The 19386-nt window shown below is 38.9% G+C and overlaps 2 protein-coding genes across 2 annotated transcripts in view; one reads left to right on the forward strand and one right to left on the reverse strand.

Annotated features, from left to right (window-relative positions):
• The window catches only part of NR3C2 (nuclear receptor subfamily 3 group C member 2), a 651149-nt gene that overhangs the window by 232910 nt on the left and 398853 nt on the right, over positions 1–19386 (reverse strand). The gene's annotated exons all lie outside the window — the stretch shown is intronic.
• ARHGAP10 (Rho GTPase activating protein 10) overlaps positions 1–19386 on the forward strand; it is a 255503-nt gene that overhangs the window by 110651 nt on the left and 125466 nt on the right. Inside the window, exons 6-10 of the mRNA XM_075066743.1 lie at positions 743–853; positions 4474–4578; positions 7389–7518; positions 11246–11352; positions 13179–13273. Of these exons, the coding sequence (XP_074922844.1) occupies positions 743–853; positions 4474–4578; positions 7389–7518; positions 11246–11352; positions 13179–13273 (548 nt within the window). The remainder of the gene's footprint in view (positions 1–742; positions 854–4473; positions 4579–7388; positions 7519–11245; positions 11353–13178; positions 13274–19386) is intronic.

The following is a 19386-nucleotide window of genomic DNA, read 5'->3' on the forward strand; positions in this document are numbered from 1 at the left end:
ACAGATTATCATCTTGCTTGCCATCACAATTCATACGTGTTCAGGATGGGCAGGAAAGGAGGAGATGAAACCTTCCAGAGTTTTCAGAGCACTGTTTTTGGGGGTGGGGAGCAATACAGACAATGACAGAGAACCTTCAGCCTTAACACTTCCACCCAGGATTGAATGGAAGCAGTTCGCATCTCTTAGGTATGAGTCTTCTTATCCTCTCTGTGGGTATGGCTACACTTGAAATTTCAAAGCGCTGCCGTGGGAGCGCTGCCACGGCAGCGCTTTGAAGTCCAAATGTGGTCGCAGCGCCAGCACTGGGAGAGAGCTCCCAGCGCTGCAGCACTGTTTACACTGGCACTTTACAGCGCTGTATTTTGCAAGAAAGTTGCAGCGCTGTAAAACGCCAGTGTAGCCATGGCCTCAGTCTGTGCAGGGCCCTCTTGTGTGATATTAAATAATCAATGGATGTTTGCACTGACATGTTTGTGATCTGCACTGCAATTAAAATGAAATGTCATGTGTGTTTCCAAAAACACTCCACCTTCCGAAACAGAACACAGACCAAGCAAATGGTAAAAGGCACTGTTCTTAATATATCCAAAGTAAACTACAGTAACGAAGGATGTGTACTGTTGGGGCTAGTCCATTGTCTGGAGAGTCTTATCACTTACCATCTTCAACTTTGTATACATCATTCTGAAGCTATCGGCATAATGTCTATAAACCTAAAATAGCTCTGTTCTGTCTGTAGGCAGATTATCAAGTGGAGCAAAATAGAAAACACTTTTATGAGCTGTCACTTGAATATGTGTGCAAGCTGCAGGAGATACAGGAACGGAAGAAATTTGAGTGTGTGGAACCCGTAAGTGCTATAAAATTTATTACATAAGAAAGCAACACCTGATGGCTTTGACAAGGGGGAGGGATGGAGTGTAATAGGGCGAAAAACAAAGATGATCAGTGCTGATTTCTGCTTTTTTAAAAACTAAGTAACTGGGTAACTAAGTAGAATTAAAAACTATCATATTACATCTATGCAAACTCCCAATATATATAGAGAGAGACAAACTGATACAAGTTTTTGAGTGCAGACAAGCCCTGGAGATGTTCTACAGAAGACCCTGGCTTAGAGTGTTAAGGGCAGAGGTGTGTAAAACTTGGCAGCTTTTGTTCACAGGGTCTTTGGGCAAACGGTTTTTGGTTTCTTTATTGAATTAATAACCTCTGCAATGTTACGTGAATAATCCAAGGAGCATATTTCCAGGAATGGGTTTGCAGGTTCAACTCCTATTTACTTCATTTATAGTTGAGCCCACTCACTAAAAGGCTGAATATGGTCCAAAATCTCAAAGCAAAATTAGTCTAAAACTACCAAACATGTCCAGTGTTTAAAGTGTGTAAAACCAATGAGCTTCACTTGGTTTCAAGCTAAACCATAACAATGCTGACCAGGCTTACTCAAAGTTCCTGCAGGGGGCTTGCTCTAAAATTTCTCCAAACCTTCACAGAGAGGAATTAGGTTTGTAACAAAACTTTAAACAATGTATCCTCTGGTTTCAGATGTATTTATGAAACATTCAGAACCACTCTTACTATGATAGTTATTGAGATGATGTATGGCGTTTTTCAGCACTGCATAGGAACTTAAGATAATAAGTCTTACTGACTTGTGCTCCTAAATCCCTTAGGTCTTATCTACACCTAGATTTTGTAGTGGTATAACTTTTTGGGTTAGGGGTGTGATTTTTTTTTTTTAAACAGACAGTCACACCAGTATAAAGCCATGTGTCGACAGTTATACTGGTTAAAAGTTCTCCTTTCTATACATTAATAAACTATACAGGTATAAGCACGCTGATATAAACTATGTCCATATAGTAGGGGGTTTGTACTGCTTTGCCTATACAAACATATTTGAAGTGGTGGCACAGCTTGTTTGTAGACAAGGGCTTAGGTGTTTCTGCATGAGTCCCCTAAGTCCTGTTAAAACAAATTAAAATAAATGAATCTACAAGCTTAGTATTGTGGTATCTAGCGATTCCCTAACAAAAGCCATTTATCTTCCTGAAAGCCCAGTTAAAACTAGTACCTCTCCAAATTACGTTTTCAAATTTCATGTCCATATCCTGGTGAACTGGTTCTTTCAGCTGCTTTTCGCAACAACCTTTCCCTCTGCAGACTGGGTAAGTTGTATGTGGGAGGAAATTATTGCTTGATTTGTATCTGAATATCTGCAAATTATATTACTTTTTAAATTTTCACTGACGGAATGAATTGAGATGGTTAGTTGTGTACCTGGTACCAGTTGCTTATTCCCATCTCCTCCTTTGCCAGATAGATATTTTCTGAGCCTTGCATTTTTGCAAGGATAGTGAACCACTATTTTGAAAATAGTTTGCTTAAATGTGGCTTCAAAGTATTATTATGTTATCAGTCTGTGGCAGCTTTTCTCCATAATACAGAGCCTGTCTTTCTGTGGGTTTTCCCTCCTCGCTTTGCTTTGGGAGTTGCCTATTCTTTTCTTACTAGGGATGTCAAGATATTTAAAAAATTAATCGCAATTAATTGCACGATTTTGAAAAAATCATGATTAATTTCTCAATTAATTACACTGTTAAGCAATAACAGAATTCCATTTATTTAAATGTTTTTGGATGTTTTCTACATTTTTAAATATATTGATTTCAATACAACACAAAATACAAAGTGTGCAGTGCTCACTTTATTTTTATTTTTTATTGCAAATATTTACACTATAAAAAACAAAATACTATTTTTAATTCACCTAATGTAAGTACTACACTGCAATCTCTTTATCATGAAAGTTGAACTTGTAAATGTAGAATTGTGTACAAAAGATAATTGCATTCAAAAATAAAGCAGCATAAAATTTTAGAGCCTACAAATCCACTCAGTTCTACTTTTTGTTCCGTCAATTGCTCAGACAGATAAGTTTGTTTACATTTGCAGGAGATAATGCTGCCCACTTCTTGTGTACAGTGTCACCTGAAAGTGAGAACAGGTGTTCACATGGCAATGTTGTAGCTATCATTGCAAGACATTTTTGTGCCAGATGCACTAGAAATTCATATGTCCCTTCATGCTTCAACCATCATTTCAGAGGACATGCCTCCATGGTGATTATGGGTTCTGCTCGTTAACAATCCAAAGCAATGCGTGTTCATTTTCATCATCTGAGTCAGATGTCACCAGCAGAAGGTTGACTTTTTTTTTTTTTTGGTAGTTCGTGTTCTGTAGTTTCCACATCAGAGCATTGCTCTTTTAAGACTTCTGAAAGCATGCTCCACACCTCGTCCCTCTCAGATTTTGGAAGGCACTTTAGATTCTTAAACCTGGGTTGAGTGCTGTAGCTATCTTTAAAAATCTCACCGGACCTTCTTTGTGTTTTGTCAGATCTGCAATGAAAGTGTTCTTAAAATGAACAACATGTGCTGGGCCATCATCCGAGACTGCTATAATATGAAATATATGGCAGAATGCGGGTAAAACAGAGCAGGAGAAATGCAGTTCTTTCCCAAGGAATTCAGTCACAATTTTAACAAACACGTTATTTTTTTTAACAAGCATCATGGGCATGGAAGCATGTCCTCTGGAGTGGTGGTATGAAGGGTCATACAAATGTTTAGCATATCTGGCACATAAATACCTTGCAATGCCAGCTACAAAAGTGCCATGTGAATGCCTGTTCTCACTTTCTGGTGACATTGTAAATAAGAAGTGGGCAGCATTATCTCCCGTAAATGTAAACAAACTTGTTTGTCTTAGTGATTGGCTAAAGAAGAAGTAGAACTGAGTGGACTTGTAGGCTCTAAAGTTTTACATTGTTTTGTTTTTGAGTGCAGTTATGTAATAAAAAACAATCTATATTTGTAAGTGGTGCTTTCACAATAAAGAGATTGCACTATCGTAGTTGTATGAGGTGAATTGAAAATACTATTTTTGTTTATAATTTTTACAGTGCAAATATTTGTAATAAAATAATATGAAGTGAGCATTGTACACTTTGTATTCTGTGTTGTAATTGAAATCAATATTATTTGAGAATGTAGAAAAGCATCCAAAATTATTTAATAAATTTCAATTGGTATTCTATTGTTTAACAGTGCAATTAAAACTGTGATTAATCGCGATTAATGTTTTTGAGTTAATCACATGAGTTAACTGCAATTAATCGTCAGCCCTATTTCTTACTTGTTTGATCAAATTTAAAATAAAGATAATTTGTAATAGACTGGAAGCGAGACAGGCTCCACAGGTGTTAGTTATGTTGTTAGCCATTTTTAACTAAATAGACTCTCGTGAATAGTAGAGATTAGTAGGAATAATTTTATTTAAAAAAATAGGATAGTTTTTGTTTACTTGTTCTTTTAAATGCTTACTGAAGACTAAATGAGAATACAGCAATCTTTGCTGGCAATTGGTGTTCTCCCTGCTAAGAAAGCTCTCCTGCTTGTATTTCAGGTACTGTCATTTTTTCAGGGTATATTCACTTTCTATCATCAGGGCTATGAACTTGCCAAAGACTTCAATCACTACAAAATGGCTCTGCAGATCAATATCCAGAATGTAAGTTAAGATGTTTTTTTATTTAAGCCATTTACAAATTTTTGGAATAAAAAATGTGTACAGTATATTTGGATAACTTGTTTCTTGGTAATGTGAGTTAATCAAGAGAAACTTTGGGCTTGTAATGCCATCTTCTGGCTAACCACCTATGTGACTGAATTGAGCAATAATTGAGAATACAGCTAATCCTGCCACCTAGTGGTCTCTAATACTCTTTAAAATATTTTCTGTCAACTTTTCATAGTTTGTTTAAATTCTTTCATGTTCACACTCAATATGTTTACATTTAATGTAATTAACAATTTATTTTAATTATGTGCAGTTGGCTGGCTCAGAGGTTTGGCAATGGAATACATCTGAATTGGATTGACTTTAAGTCATTACTACAGAACTATACTGTAGGTAACTGAAGAACAAACAATGAAGAACATACAATGAGACAGCCAGGCTTCCTAACAATTTTTGTCACATTTGTTGGTACTTCCATTGAAGGAGCCAAATAAAGAATGGCATGGAGGCTCTGAACCAGACTTCCTTCTTCAGAACTATACTTTCATAAAATAATGTACTTAAAGCACTCAAGTATTGAACTGTTAAAGGAAACTTAGACTGCTATTGCCCATGCAACATTTATTTTGTTGGTTAACTGTTGGCTACCAGGGTTGTCTGGAATTACGACACAGTAGTTCTAGGAGGTGGCAGTCTGATTATAGACGTGGATCAATGAGTCAGAACAACAGACGGTAGTGGGGAGAAAAGGCAGAAAAGAGTTAATGATAATATATGGTTATGTAAATTAACATCTTTGGTGATACCACACTTGTATTTCCTTTTTGTTTGTGTACATCTTTTCTCTGCCCTCACCAATTCCCAAGTGGTATTGGGTTGCCGAAGGAATTTTTCAGTTGTGACTTTGTGGTAGTGGGCTTCCTGGAAGAAGTCACCCTTTCTGGAGGGAATTGAATGAGAGGTCTTTCCTACTGGGATTGGGAGATTATTCCAAGCACAGATGGTAGCATAAAAGAAGGCACCAAGGTGCAAGTAGGAGAAGGATAGTAAAAGGGCATGGAGTCTGATATTGGTATTAGATTGGTATTAGAGCGAAAAAGCTGAAGTAGGATAGGATAAGAAATAAGATCAGAAAAATAGGCCAGGATGAAGTTGTATAGGGCTTTGAAGGTGAAGATGAGGAGTTGAACTTGAAATTGTAGATGAAGGTGAGCCAGTGAGAAGTTTGAAGAGGGAAGTGATGTGGTCAGAGCAATGGGAAAGGAAAATAATCTTTGTAGCAATATTTTGGATGGACTGATGGTAACAATATGTGCATCAGGAAATGCAGAGGTTGCAGTAATGAAGGTGGGAGATTAGTGTTATAACTGTTGGCATTGAAAGGCTGGGTTGGATTTTCAAAATGCTCCAGAGGAAGGAGTGGCAAAACTTGGTGACAGCCTTGGATGTGGGAGGAGAACGGAAAGAAGAGTCAGAAATGACCCTGAGATTGAGAGCTCGAAAGACGAGGTCAGTGGTGCTGTCCACTGTAAAGTGTCTCTCTATGCCAGTTCAGTAACGCCACCTCCCTGAGTGGCGTAGAATCACGGTTGATGTAACTTTAAAATCAAGATTGGATATTTTTCTAAAAGATCTTCCCTAGGAATTATTTTGGGGAAGTTCTATGTATGACCTGTTCTGTACAGGAGGTCAGACTAGATGATCACAATGGTCCCTTCTGGTCTTAGAATCTATTAATCCGTTTCACACATGTCTTTTAAGCAGTACAGTGCATGACAATCAACCCCCACCGCTCCCACTTTACCTAATATATTGCAACAATTGCATAAGCACATTCATAAAAGGTATTATTTTCTGTCTTCCGTTGGTCCATCATGTGAGAGCACAGAGCATCTCTAATTTCTGTTGCCCAGGTGTATCCTGCTGCAGCTGTGGTAGCTGCATTTTGTGGCTGAGGTACTGGCTCAGCAGTCTGTCACTATCAAGGGTCCATTCTGGAGAAATGTCTCATCTTTTGCTTCCCAAAGATTGTGAAGAGCACAACAAACCTCAGTAATGCAAACAGCATTGATAACATTGGAATTCAAATGGGTCTCTACCAGGGGGGATTCTATCTGCCACGCCACATTCAGCCACCATTCTGCACCTTCTGAAAGTGTAATTTAACCTTGTTTTGCCAGGGCCTCTGAGATTAGGGTATGCTTTTATAAGCCGAAGCAAAATAGGGTATGGGGGGGGTGTCCCCTAGAATGATAGTGGGAGAGTAACTCTGTTTATGGCGATGTCATTTCATGGGACTAGTGTCCTAGCCTGTCCTTGAATGTAGACTCCCAATTGGCAGAAAACCCTAGCATTGTGAACTTTTCCAGTGCAGCCCATGTTGATATGGTCTTCAAAGGCCTGCATTACAATGGAGCAGTACCTTTTTTAGTTTATGTGTTCGTGCTCCTTTGGGAGGGCAAGCAAACTATGGGCACCTGAAATCCAGCAATGGCCCAGTGCAGTTTGAAAACCCCATTCTCTCAAAGGCAGGATTTACTTTATGAATGCCCCAGAAACCTCCGCAACTGCTTTGCCTACATTCAGCTTTCCAAAGCCAAATTGGTTAGCATCCGACCAGTAGCAGTCAGGGATAGCCTGTTTCCAGGTGGGTATAGCAACCTGCTTCTGGACCAGGTTGGATGCCTGTTCTCCTTGTGTGTGTCTTGATGCTGGAGGGTTGAGACAGTCTGCTCACAAAGCTTCAGAATGTAGCTTTTCTTGTATTTTTCTGTTTTGATTTTTTTTTTTTTTTAATTTAGACAAGAAATCGTTTTGAAGGAACAAGATCGGAAGTGGAGGAGCTCATGAACAAAATCAAGCGGAATCCTCAGGAACATAAAAGAGCAAATCAGTTTACAATAGAAGGCTACCTTTATGTGCAGGAAAAAAGTAAGATACATTTTTATTTTATTATTTGTATCCCTGTTGTGCCCCAAATCTTCTAAGTGCTATACACATACAAGTACATGTACTTCAACAAATATGCGTACACGCACAAAGTTTCTACTAAAAAAGCATTTGGTTTAAGAAAAGTGCATTTATAATTCAGTGTTTTCATCTCTTTACAAATTTAATATCATACTTAATATAAATATATAGTTTTTCTTACAGTGATCTCCAAGCACTGACAAATATCAATTAAGGAAATCTCCAGTGAGATAGGGAGGCTGTAATATTCCTGTCTTAGTATTCCAGTGAGGCACAGAAAGGCTCAGTGAGTTGGCCAATGTCACATAGTGAATCGGTGACAGAGCTGGGGATAGAGTCTTCAACTGACTCTCTGTACAATGCACTAAAGATTTTGTTGTTGAATGTAAAGCCCTTTATAGGAAATGTTTGTTCTTCTTTGAGGCTGGAACCAAGCTATTCATTGTGGGTGAACATGCATTCCATGTGTCTGGTACTGGAAATTCTTCAATAGCAATGTCTATTGGTCTGCGCTGGTGCACTATGCCTCCTTGTGGGGTGAACTGCAGGCAGATGTGGCGACGTGGACCGACCACCTCTTCAGTTCTTTTTCTACCACATGTGGTCTAGGACAGAGCCTCCTGTGTTAGTAGTTTCTAGCTTCTTAAGCTCAACTTCATGTGGAAATATTGTATATAGTTTTAATAGTTTTGTTAGTTAATAGTTTCATAGTTAATTAGTGTATAGTTGTAGTTTAGGGAGTGGGGACCAGGGGTTTCCCCCCTGTTAATCATTTTTCTGATGATTTAGCACCATCGGTTTTGCACAATGCTAAAACTGCCATACCCATACCTACATGATGGATCCAATTCCAAAGACACTAGTCAGTTCTCTTGCCAGACTTTGGTATGCCCTTATTGAGGATCTGACTATTTACACACATCCAGAGTCACCAATCTGATTGGACCTGATGGTTCAGTCACAACATTGTCCAGGTGTCACTTGCCGGTCTTGAGCACCGGCAGGGCTATGGATACTCCAACACCGTTGGAAAGCTATTCACCTGCTTACATCTCTGGCTGAATGCAGCCAGTACTGATGGTTCCACCCTTAGAGTCTGACAACTCTTACTCTGAGGAGGAATGGGTGCCGTCAGTTACACTGATGGTCTGTCCACAGCATGTCAGTTCATACAGGGCCCCCAGAGCCTTTTGGGGATCTCCACTTCCACAGGACCCTTACCTACCAACCATGGATCAATGGTAATCACCATGGGGTCTGCTGAAGTATCAGTATGATGCCATCTACTGGCCTTACTGGAGTCTCTGGAGCCCCTATTAATGTGGTGGGATTCCCTCCAAGACCTCTTTCCACTTGGCTTTCCAAGAACTCAGGTATTCATTACTAAGGTATTTTTATTTTGCATACAACAGCACTACGCTGAGTTTATTAGATCCAAACAGAGGGGTGGTGGATGCAGGGTACATCATAGCTCCAAAGTTACACTGAAACCCTCTCTCTTTATATACAGTGGACATCTCATTGTATTTACTGTATGCTGCATCACACATTTTTGAATTGGCATGGTTACTTTTCAGGGGCTGTGCAGCAAGCTTTCTGTTTACTCATTGGCCATATACTACCAACTCTTTACCACATCTCTACATTTCTTACTTATCCTGTCCATTGTTATCTTGTTTATAGTAAATGTTTCCCTGGGTGTTGTCCCTCTTATCTTAGCAGGCTCAGACATTCTGTTTTGTTAGTCTACTGACCTATTTACTTATCTTATTTAGCACAAATGTCCTTTTTTGAGCCTGATGATTCATTTACCTCCCTAATTCTATTTTCCAAAGAATGAGGCCTTCCCACATGTGTTTAATTACTCATGTGAGGTCAAGCTTACCTACACTAGCATTTGTTTGCATCATAATCCTGTCTTTCTGTGCCTTCCTTCTCAAGTTAATTACCCAGCAACACATGCCTAAGACCAGAGTAGTTGTAATCGTTTGAACCATCATTAATATTAGACTCAAAGTACGAACCAAGGGATGCAAGCTTAACTGCTCTGGAATACTCCCATCAGGGTGTCTCCACTGCCTGTACAGTACTGTCACCAATTTCCTGTTGCTCAGCTATAAGTTGGGCAATGGACACCAATTGCTCTTTTTTCCTTTGTACCAAATCAGTGGTGGTAGTGGACAAAGGAAGTGTGGGTGCAAAGAGAGCGGTCACCGGTGACTCATTTGGTGTTGTCTGTCACAGCCTCTGTCACATCTTCCTTCATCTGCACACCTGGCCATAGGGCATAGGTCCCAATCTGAGCTGGAGTGGTGATGTTCAGACAAAATCCAGTCAGGCTCCCCTGGCATGTTGTTGTCCGCACTAAACAGTTTTGGTATCCCAGAGCACATACTGTGTCCCCTAACTATACCACCTCCTTTACTCTCTCTTTAATCACTAGTCGGGCCCAACCTCCCTCAGTTGTGGTGGGGTTCATTCGTGCTGATTACTCACAGAAGTGTCTGTGCAGAACAGCAGGCTGTTTATTTCCTCTCCTCTTTGTTTTGCTATCGTCACACTGGGATAATGCTGTTATAGGTTCCATTTTTCTCTGTTGTACCCATACTGTTAACATATACCAATTCTTTACAATTCCCAGACCATCTAGGAATAGCAATTATAATTGGCACCATTCAGTTATTAAGCTCATGTGGGCCACCCAGCCAGGAGGAGTATCGTGGAAAGGCTGATCTATGTTGAATATACCAATTCCAGAGTTGTATTGCCTCCCAATACAGTGGGTTGGACCTTGCTCCCTTCTGTTTGTGTAAACAACGTTTCCTGACCAGCTTACGCTTCTGCTCAAATCAGTATGGAAAATTATGTGCTTGGATGTAGTCTCCCTGGACTGCACCTGGATTTAATTGACTATCCTTTAGGCATTCTGCTACATGTGTTTAATAATAATAAAGTGCCTATAGCAGATAAATATGGTACCTAGCTACTTTACAATATCAAAACAACCAAATTGATTAAAAACATCCTGATCCTCATTTTAAAAAATGCTTTGTGGTCTGAAACAGTAAACAAATATAGAAGTATAGTCTCAAGGCTGACTGGACCGAAAAAGCTATGAATATTAATCTGATCTCACTAAATTTCGGCTTTGACCAGGATCAGATTGGGTGGGAGGAAGGGCTGATTCTCCCGAGCTGTGCCTACCCACCACACTGATATGCTGAGGTCTTGGCTCCCTTGCTAAGATCATATACTGGGCTGGACTCCTGCCTTCCTGAGTTTCTGTCCCAGCAAATAGTCAGGTTGCAGCAGTAAAGACTCCTTACTGCTCATAGCGCAGGAATTTCTGCAGTGACAGCTCCTGCTGGTTCCATTGTCAATTGCTCTCTGCTGAGAGAAATGATGCAGTAGCAAGCTGGGCTTGGTTTTTTATGTTCCAGCTTGCCAGCTGCACTTTTGATTTTGGTGCTCTGGTTCTGGCTGGCTGGTGATACCACTGTCATAAGTTTAGGAAAAAAAATGGTGTCTGGCTCAGAAGTGAGTATGCACCATGTTCCCCATGTGTATGCCCAGATCAAGCTATAGCTGTGACATTTGAAAGGGTCAGTGAAAGGGGCCTTGTAAACTGGGAAGAGCAACAAAACATTTTAAATAATAAGACATAGTTAATGCTTTGATTTTCTTTAAGGGCCTGCCCCATTTGGCTCCAGCTGGGTAAAACATTATTGCATGTATAGGAAGGAGACAAAGAAGTTCACCATGATCCCATTTGAACACAGGTCAGGAGGGAAAATTGTAAGTACATTTCATTATACTTCTTCATGCCCTGTATCCAAATGAGAGGATATGTTAGATAAGATATGTTAAATATCTTTTTCATGCAGTTCATAATTTGCCCTCTAAGGATATTAAGCTAAAGTAATGGAATGGTTTAATAGATAAGGATTCTGTGGAAGTTTTAGTTGCTTAGTTTTGGAAAAGTAGAGAATATATGAGAGCTAAAATGCACCTAATGTGCCTTAAATGTGTGGTTTTCGCTAAGGGGATTTAAAATTTAGTCTGATTATAACCAAGTGTGAATTGAGAAAGTACAGTCGCATTAGGTTTCTCACTTATACTCTCCATCCAAATTTTTCTTCCATGGCAGACAGAAGAGCTGGCGGGGGGGTTAGGTTAGGAGGCTTTTAAATAATTCTTAAAATGGAATGTAATTTGCACAGACAATCAGATAAATAATTTAAGCTTTCCTTGATAACATCTAGAACATTCAGGGCTCAGTCCTCTGTTGGATGCTGAATGCCCTTAATTCCCATTGAAGTGATTGGGAATTGAGGGCACTCAGCATCTTGCAGGGCCTGGCATTAAATGACAGCATGAGTATGAGTGAAATATGTTTTTGTTACGGAAATAATAAATTTGAAGATGAAAAAGGCATTTTAGATCTCCCAGTCAATCTTCCTGTAAATGCAGCATCCTGCCCTGTTTTTGTCCTGTTTAGTTTTAATAGTCCCCAGAGCTTGGACCTCCATTGAAGATTATATCCATGTATGCTTGGTAGAGAGGAGGATCTTTTCATCATTCTTAGTAAAACATATTTTTTTAAATGTATTGGGTAAAATTTTCATAAGTGCCTAAATGACTTCAGAGCATAAATACTATTGGAAGTCTATAGCACTTAGGCTCCTAAGTCATGTAGACACTTTTGTAAATTTACACTCTTAACTTATTGTGACTGTAATAGACCATTTTAGTTTAACCAAATGAAATATGAAATCACTCACTAAAAAGTTTCTAAAGAGATACCAGCAAGGCAGCTAAGCCAAAAAATGTAACTTGTTCTGTCTGGCATTTGTCCTCTTTTGAAGATTTCCCCTTCTTGAACTCCACAGTATAATTTATTATTTCAAACCAAGGCTTCATGCATCTGGAAATGTTAAAATTAATTAAAATGCATAACGTACTGTCCACCACACAAAACTAATGGCTGCAGGTTCTGATACAAGAGAGTGCGCCATACAGCAGTTTATTGAAATTCAGTCACAGTTTATTTCATGTATTTGATTTTTGGATGCTATAAGGATGAGTTTGCAAATGTGCTATGAACACATGGTGGGTTTTGAAGATAACACATGCTATAAAAGTCAAATTTCGTGGTACTGTAAGTTCCTTTTTTGTCCTAACTACTTTAATTGTAGCCCTTTAAAGTCGAATTTGGAATATTATCATGTCTGGGGAAAAATATTGCAGTGAAAGTGTCTCTTACAATATGTTTGCATTGATGTTGCAATGGGTGTAAAGTTCTGATTTTTTTTATTACAATATTTTTATTCATTTAAGCTGCCAAATTTCAAATAAAAGACACACTATTGCTGCAGATGTATAAGATGTATAAAATAGCCTTGTTTATTGAGACTTCTGCAGTAACATGTTTAGATTTTAAAGACCTGAATAGCAGCCATAACTGAATTCCATTGCATATGTCAGTTTCAATCCAGCTTTTGCTTTTACTTCAACTTTAATATAGGTTTACTGTATTCAGGTTGCATCACGTGGCTTATAGAAGCTTTGGATTTAAGTTTTGTTATTACATAAAGCATATAATAAAACCCTCTTGTTTATAGGGTGATGGGGACGTTTTCCTCCTTACATGCTGTACCAAAAGAAATGTGGATACTATAGATAGGCGTTTCTGTTTTGACATAGAAGCTGCAGACAGGTAAGCTGGTAAAATATACTAAAGAAAGCATCAGGGTAAATGTTAATAACAATATACTGCCTCTCACTGCGAGGATCTCAGATGCACAGGGTTCTCTGTGACTTCAACGGTAGAGGGAAGAACCCCATGGAGAATTACAGTTTCTTGTGATTTGTTGTATGCTGGTCACTGAAATGAAAGGCATATTACAAAGCTGCATTTTGGCTAAGTTAGAACCAGGCCATTTATCCTTATTATGGCATGCAAAGGCAATATAAAAACAACATACAGTAGCATTTCAGAGTCACAAACATCAGAGTTACGAACTGACTGGTCAACCACACACCTCATTTGGAACCAGAAATACACAATCAGGCAGCAGCAGAGGGCTCCCTTCCTCCTCCTTCTCCCAAAAAAGAAAAGAAAAAAGCAAACACAGTACAATACTGTGTTAATCATAAAATATTAAAAAAGGAAAATTTTAAAAAGATTTGACAAGGTAAGGAAATTGTTTTTGTGCTTGTTTCATTTGAATTAAGACATATAAAAGCTGCATTTTTCTTCTGCATAATTAAGTTTTAAAACTGTAATAAGTCATTGTTAGGTTGTACACTTTTGAAAGAACAGCCATAATGTTTTGTTCAGAGTTACAAACATCCTCCATTCCCGATGTGTTCATAACGCTGAGGTTCTACTGTTCAAATTTTTTGTTACAGGGCATGATACATCCCATACGATGGTGCAACCATCTCTCCTGTGTGACTCCATTTGCATTCTACTGGTTTATCTCAAACTCAGGAAACCGTGTACTCATTTTGCCTATCAGAGAAATCTAATATTTTAAAATATGTCAAATTTTATGTTTTCCACCTTAACTGATCTTCATTCAGTGACAGGGTCGGAGAATCCAGTTTAGAAGGGCATTGTGAATAAAAATACTTCTTTGACCAACATGTATTCCATTAGTTAAACAGTTTTCTCTCTCTGGACTGGACTGGAGTAGGTCTAGTACGAAATGCTACTTGGAATGTAGGAGAGTCTCATCAATTCCCAGTTGATCTCAGGCTCCAAAATACTTAATTTAAACTGCATATTGGAGGTCGGCTTTATAGATGAGATGGTCAAATATAACCCAAACTCCTTTACACTGATGCATCATTAGATATCCTGGGGTAAAGACTCTTCCCAGTGTGCCTTGTGTCTATAACACCCCATTACTCAGCACGATTAGAGCCCTGCACAGATACAAAATTTGTATCTGTATCCAATCCACAAAAATATTCTGTGGATAAGATTTTCAGGGCTCTCTAGGCGTGATTTAGCGGTTAATGTGGAATCTGCATCTGTCTGTCTCTGACACATGCAAATTGTCATCTTTATTAAGCCCTATGCCAGGGTGGAACATGTTTATAGTAGCCTACCAGGCATCAAGGAAGCTACAGTTTTTACTCCCAACTCAATGTTCACTTCCATGAGTGTGGAGAAATCCATAGATTCTAGAAAAAATGTTTTAAAATCAGAGCTGGATTATTTTTTTAAGTGTTACTTTGCTTTTTACCATTCCCCGTTACTCTGGCAAGTCTTCTGATGATGTAACACTCTTTGTGACCTTATGCACAGAGTAATCTGTCACTTTTTGTGGTATTTCTCTTACAATTTTCTGACTTCGTCCTTTTGCGGCTCTTGCCTTCCAACCCATCCAACTTACTCCCTGAGCTTGCCAATTAATGCCATTCTAACCTGGCACATGGTGTGTAAACTTAATTCTTCAAATTCTTCAGTCTCATGTGGTTATTGCCACTGAGCTGGAATGGAGAATGTTTGGTTGATACTGCAAAACAATTTTTCATGCCCATCTTCCCCCTGCAGAATTGAACCAATTCCTGTTCACTGTGACCAGTAGACAAGGCTGCTTGTTGTGATATTGAGTTGTAACTTTTTAAAAGATAAGAAACAAAGGATAAGAATATATGGTCAGTTTTCAAAATGGAGATAAATAGTGGTGTCCCTCAGGGGTCTGTACTGGAACCACTGATGTTCAGCATATTCATAAATGATCTGGAAAAAGTAGTAAACAGTGAGATGGCAAAATTTGCAGATGATACAAAACTACTCGAGATGGTTAAGGGTGATAGGGACATCTGGTCACCCTAGATTTAACTATTTTATAGGGACAATCCTGATATTTGGGGCTTTTTCTTATATAGGCGCCTATTACCGCCCACCCCTTGTCCAGATTTTTCACACTTGCTGTCTGGTCACCCTAGTTATGTCCCAGGCAGACTGCAAAGAGCTACAAAGGTTGTCTCAAAACTGGGTGACGGCAACAAAATGACAGATGAAATTCAGTGTTGATAAATGTAAAGTAACGCACATTAGAAAACATAATCCCATCTATACGTACAAAATGATGGAGTCTAAATTGGCTGTTAACGACTCAAGAAAGATCTTGGAGTCATTGTGGATAGTTCTCTGAAAACATCCACTCAGTGTGCAGCAGCAGTGAAAAAAGCGAACAGGATGTTGGGAGTCATTAAGAAAGGGATAAATAATAAGACAGAAAATATCATATTGCTTCTGTGTAAATCCATGGTATGCCCACATCTTGAATGCTGTGTGGAGATATGGTCGGGCCATCTCAAAAAGTTATGTTGGAATTGGAAGAGGTTCAGAAAAGGGCAACAGAAATGATTAGGGGTATGGAATATAAATATGCTATATGAGGAAAGATTAATAAGAGTGGGACTTTTCAGCTTGGAAAAGAGACGACTAAGGGGGGATATGATAGAGGTCTATAAAGTCATGACTGATGTGGAGTAAGTAAATAAGGAAGTGTTATTTACTCCTTCTCATAACATAGGAACTAGGGGTCAGCAAATGTAATTAACAGGCAGCAGGTTTAAAACAAACAAAAGAAAGTATTTTTCACACAATGCACAGTCAACCTGTGGAAATCCTTGCCAGTGAATGTTGTGAAGGCCAAGTCTATAACAGGGTTTAAAAAAAAAACAAAACTAGATAAGTTTGTGGAGGATAGGTCCGTCAATGACTATTAGCCAGGATGGACAGGAATGGTTTCTCTAACCTCTGTTTGCCAGAAACTGAGAGTGAGTGACAGGGGTGGATTGATCACTTGATGATTACCTGTTCTGTTCATTCCCTCTGGGACACCTGGCATTGGCCACTGTCAGAAGACAGGATACGGGGCTAGATGGACCTTTGGTCTGATCCAGTATGGCCATTCTTATGTTCCCCTTGTGGATAGAGGCTGTGCTGGCTGCTCAGTAGAGGCACTGTCTCAGCTGTCGTAGGGGCTTAGCAGCTGCCCTAGCTGCATTAATAGCAGTCTGGACAGCACTGCCGTGTATTGCTCAGAGATCTCCCCACAAAACTAGTCAAAAGACTAACCATTGGTCATGGGTTTTGTGTGTCCCCATGGCTCGGATACAGGGAGTGACCAATAATTTCTAGGAAAGAATCTCAGGTTTAGCAATAAATTGACATCTATTTGTTTTTAAAGCTCTCTTAGTAAGAAACTAACTCTCATTTTTTTAAACAGAAGCTGTGATTGTCCTTTACCCTTACTTAGAATCCAAGTTGTAGGTTTTATGGGCTCCAAAACTTGCGTCAAGCTAACAACAAATAGATACCAATTCTTTTGATTTAATGTCTCATGTCACGTTTGATGCTTTTCTACTCTCAAATATGTACAATATAAGAATGGGTCTGTGCTATGGGAATCTATTTAATGTTTTGAAGTACTCTAATTTTTTGAGAAATAGTTTAAACATTAATGTACTTGTCATTACAGTGACAGTGGAAGATGTGAGTAGTTTGAGTATTTAACATTTTTAATATCAGTGGACAGATACTACAAATTTCTTTCTTTCATACTGTTTCTGTGTCTGCAGCATGCATGCTTTTTTGACTTTGCAGTGATTCCTGCACTTGTCCATAAATGTCTAGCCCACTGTACACTTGTTCATCCTGATAAGAGGCTTTTCATCACTGTAGTTTATTCCCTGATGATGCAATAGACCTTTCCTGCCCAAGAGATTTTTTCCTTGCATTGTTACTAGTTGATCTGGTTCCACCAGAAAGTTTCCTGCATTGTTACCAGTTGATTTGGTTCCAGCAGAAGTAGCAATGGCAGAAGTTCTAGAGTAGGCTAGGTTCCCTGACTTCACTAACATTCCAGTAGTTTAACAGGTGGTGATAATACTGGCAAATTTTAAGAAATGAAACCTTAAATGTAGACAACCTTTTGGAGGAGGGGAAGGAATAAATATCTCTCCTAGACTAGCTTTGTACCAATACAGAACTTGGATGATTCTCATGATATGCTGCTGAGAGAGAGAGAGAGAGAGAATCAGTTTTAGCGCTTTTATAATTCCAGTGAAGAGGAGGAGCATTTTTATTATGTAAAAGCGATATATTGGGTTTTGACTTTCACTAATAAAATGAAGATAAGAGAAGACATTGAAATATAATGTGGTCCTTTTGCTAGTTGAGCCATTTCCCTGCTTTTTTTTCCTTGCAGAATTATTCAGTGTTGTGCATGTAGCATGGCTGAAACTAAATAATACTAAATGGCCAGTTCAAGCCCTGAAAAGCCTGTTTGGCCTGGGAAGTCTGCCTTATCACCCCCCCCCGCCCCACCCCAATCTTACTACTTCTATTCATATATGTATTTGCTTATATTTAGCCACAAAGGATATAAGATGCACACATTTAATAAAGTTCTGCAGAAGACTTTTTTTTTAATGGTTTATTTTTACACCTGCTGGGGGAAGCAGTGTTTTTCAGGAGAGTAGGATACCTCTTGTGTGTGCAATGATAGTACCCTCACTTTAATAGAATCATAGAATATCATCTAAAGAGAAATGTTTATGCCATTTGCAGTTCATTTCCATAATTATAATTGGCTCCCCTGAGGACAGCATTGGCTCAGAGGAAGGACAATTAAAAAAAAAAAAAAATCTAAGGCAGGGAGCTTCCATTTACTACAGTATCTTGAATCCCTGGATTGTATGGGTATTTTGTCCTGATGTGTAATCCAAAGGGATGCACTGAGCAAGGGAGCAGGGCACCATAATTCCCATCTGCACAGTGCTATGCTGAAATTAATTTGGAAAACCAAAACATAGTTCAGTAATTGGAAAGCAGACATGAAAAGGATTGAGGCAGATCATATTTATAAATATGGTATTCAGTGGCAGGGTGAATGTGATACACTTTTTTTGATTGGCAGGCAAATAATTACTGGTATCACCACTCCTGCTTCATTGCAGCTGTTAACTTCCTTTGCACTTGGTTTTTTGACTAGGCTTCACAATTATTCATTTTTAAAAGTTCCCTCATACTCTATATAAAAAAAAAAGTTACATTTATGCTAATCTCCATTTACTAATCTCTACATCCCAAAACTGATACTTTGTTCACTTGTTAGGAAAATTTTAATAGCTGAATTTTGTAATGAGGTATTATATTAAGACTTAATTACTCTTTATAAAATGCACTATAGAATATTTACTGGAATACTGTAGAGTATTGGCACAAATAATTAAAACTGAACTCTATATTTCAAATCAATTAACAAAGTAATTTTTTTGTACAATAGCCCTGATCTTATATATCTTGTAGATCCTATAATTCCACAAAATTCAGTAATTCTCAGCTCTTGGTGAAATTAAGAAGCTTCTACTTTAAATAAGTAGTGTATAGTGTGGATTGTTGTTTTTTTTCTGGCTGCCTAATTTGCAGAATGTCTGTTCACTTTGGGGATACAGTTGATTTGTCAATACAGTAACTCCTCACTTAACGTTGTAGTTATGTTCCTGAAAAATGTTGAACGAATCCAATTGTCCCATAAGATGCGGGGGGTTAGGTTCCAAGAAAATTTTTGGGGGGGCAGGCAAAAGGCATTATATACTGTGCAGTACTGTACTGTGGTTGGGAAGTGCCCCTGGCTTACCCCACACAGGCACAGCCCACTGCAGGCAAGGGTGCTAGGAAGCACCTTTGCAGCAGCAGTGGCAGCTTCCTTGGAGAAGAACAAGCTTGGACTTTGCTGGGAATGCTCCAGGCCCGCTTCTTCCTGTCCCTGCTCCACTCCAGGCCCACCTCTTCCCACC

Source organism: Chelonoidis abingdonii, chromosome 5, assembly GCF_003597395.2.
Source record: "Chelonoidis abingdonii isolate Lonesome George chromosome 5, CheloAbing_2.0, whole genome shotgun sequence".
In the NCBI taxonomy this organism is placed as follows: Eukaryota; Metazoa; Chordata; order Testudines; family Testudinidae; genus Chelonoidis; species Chelonoidis abingdonii.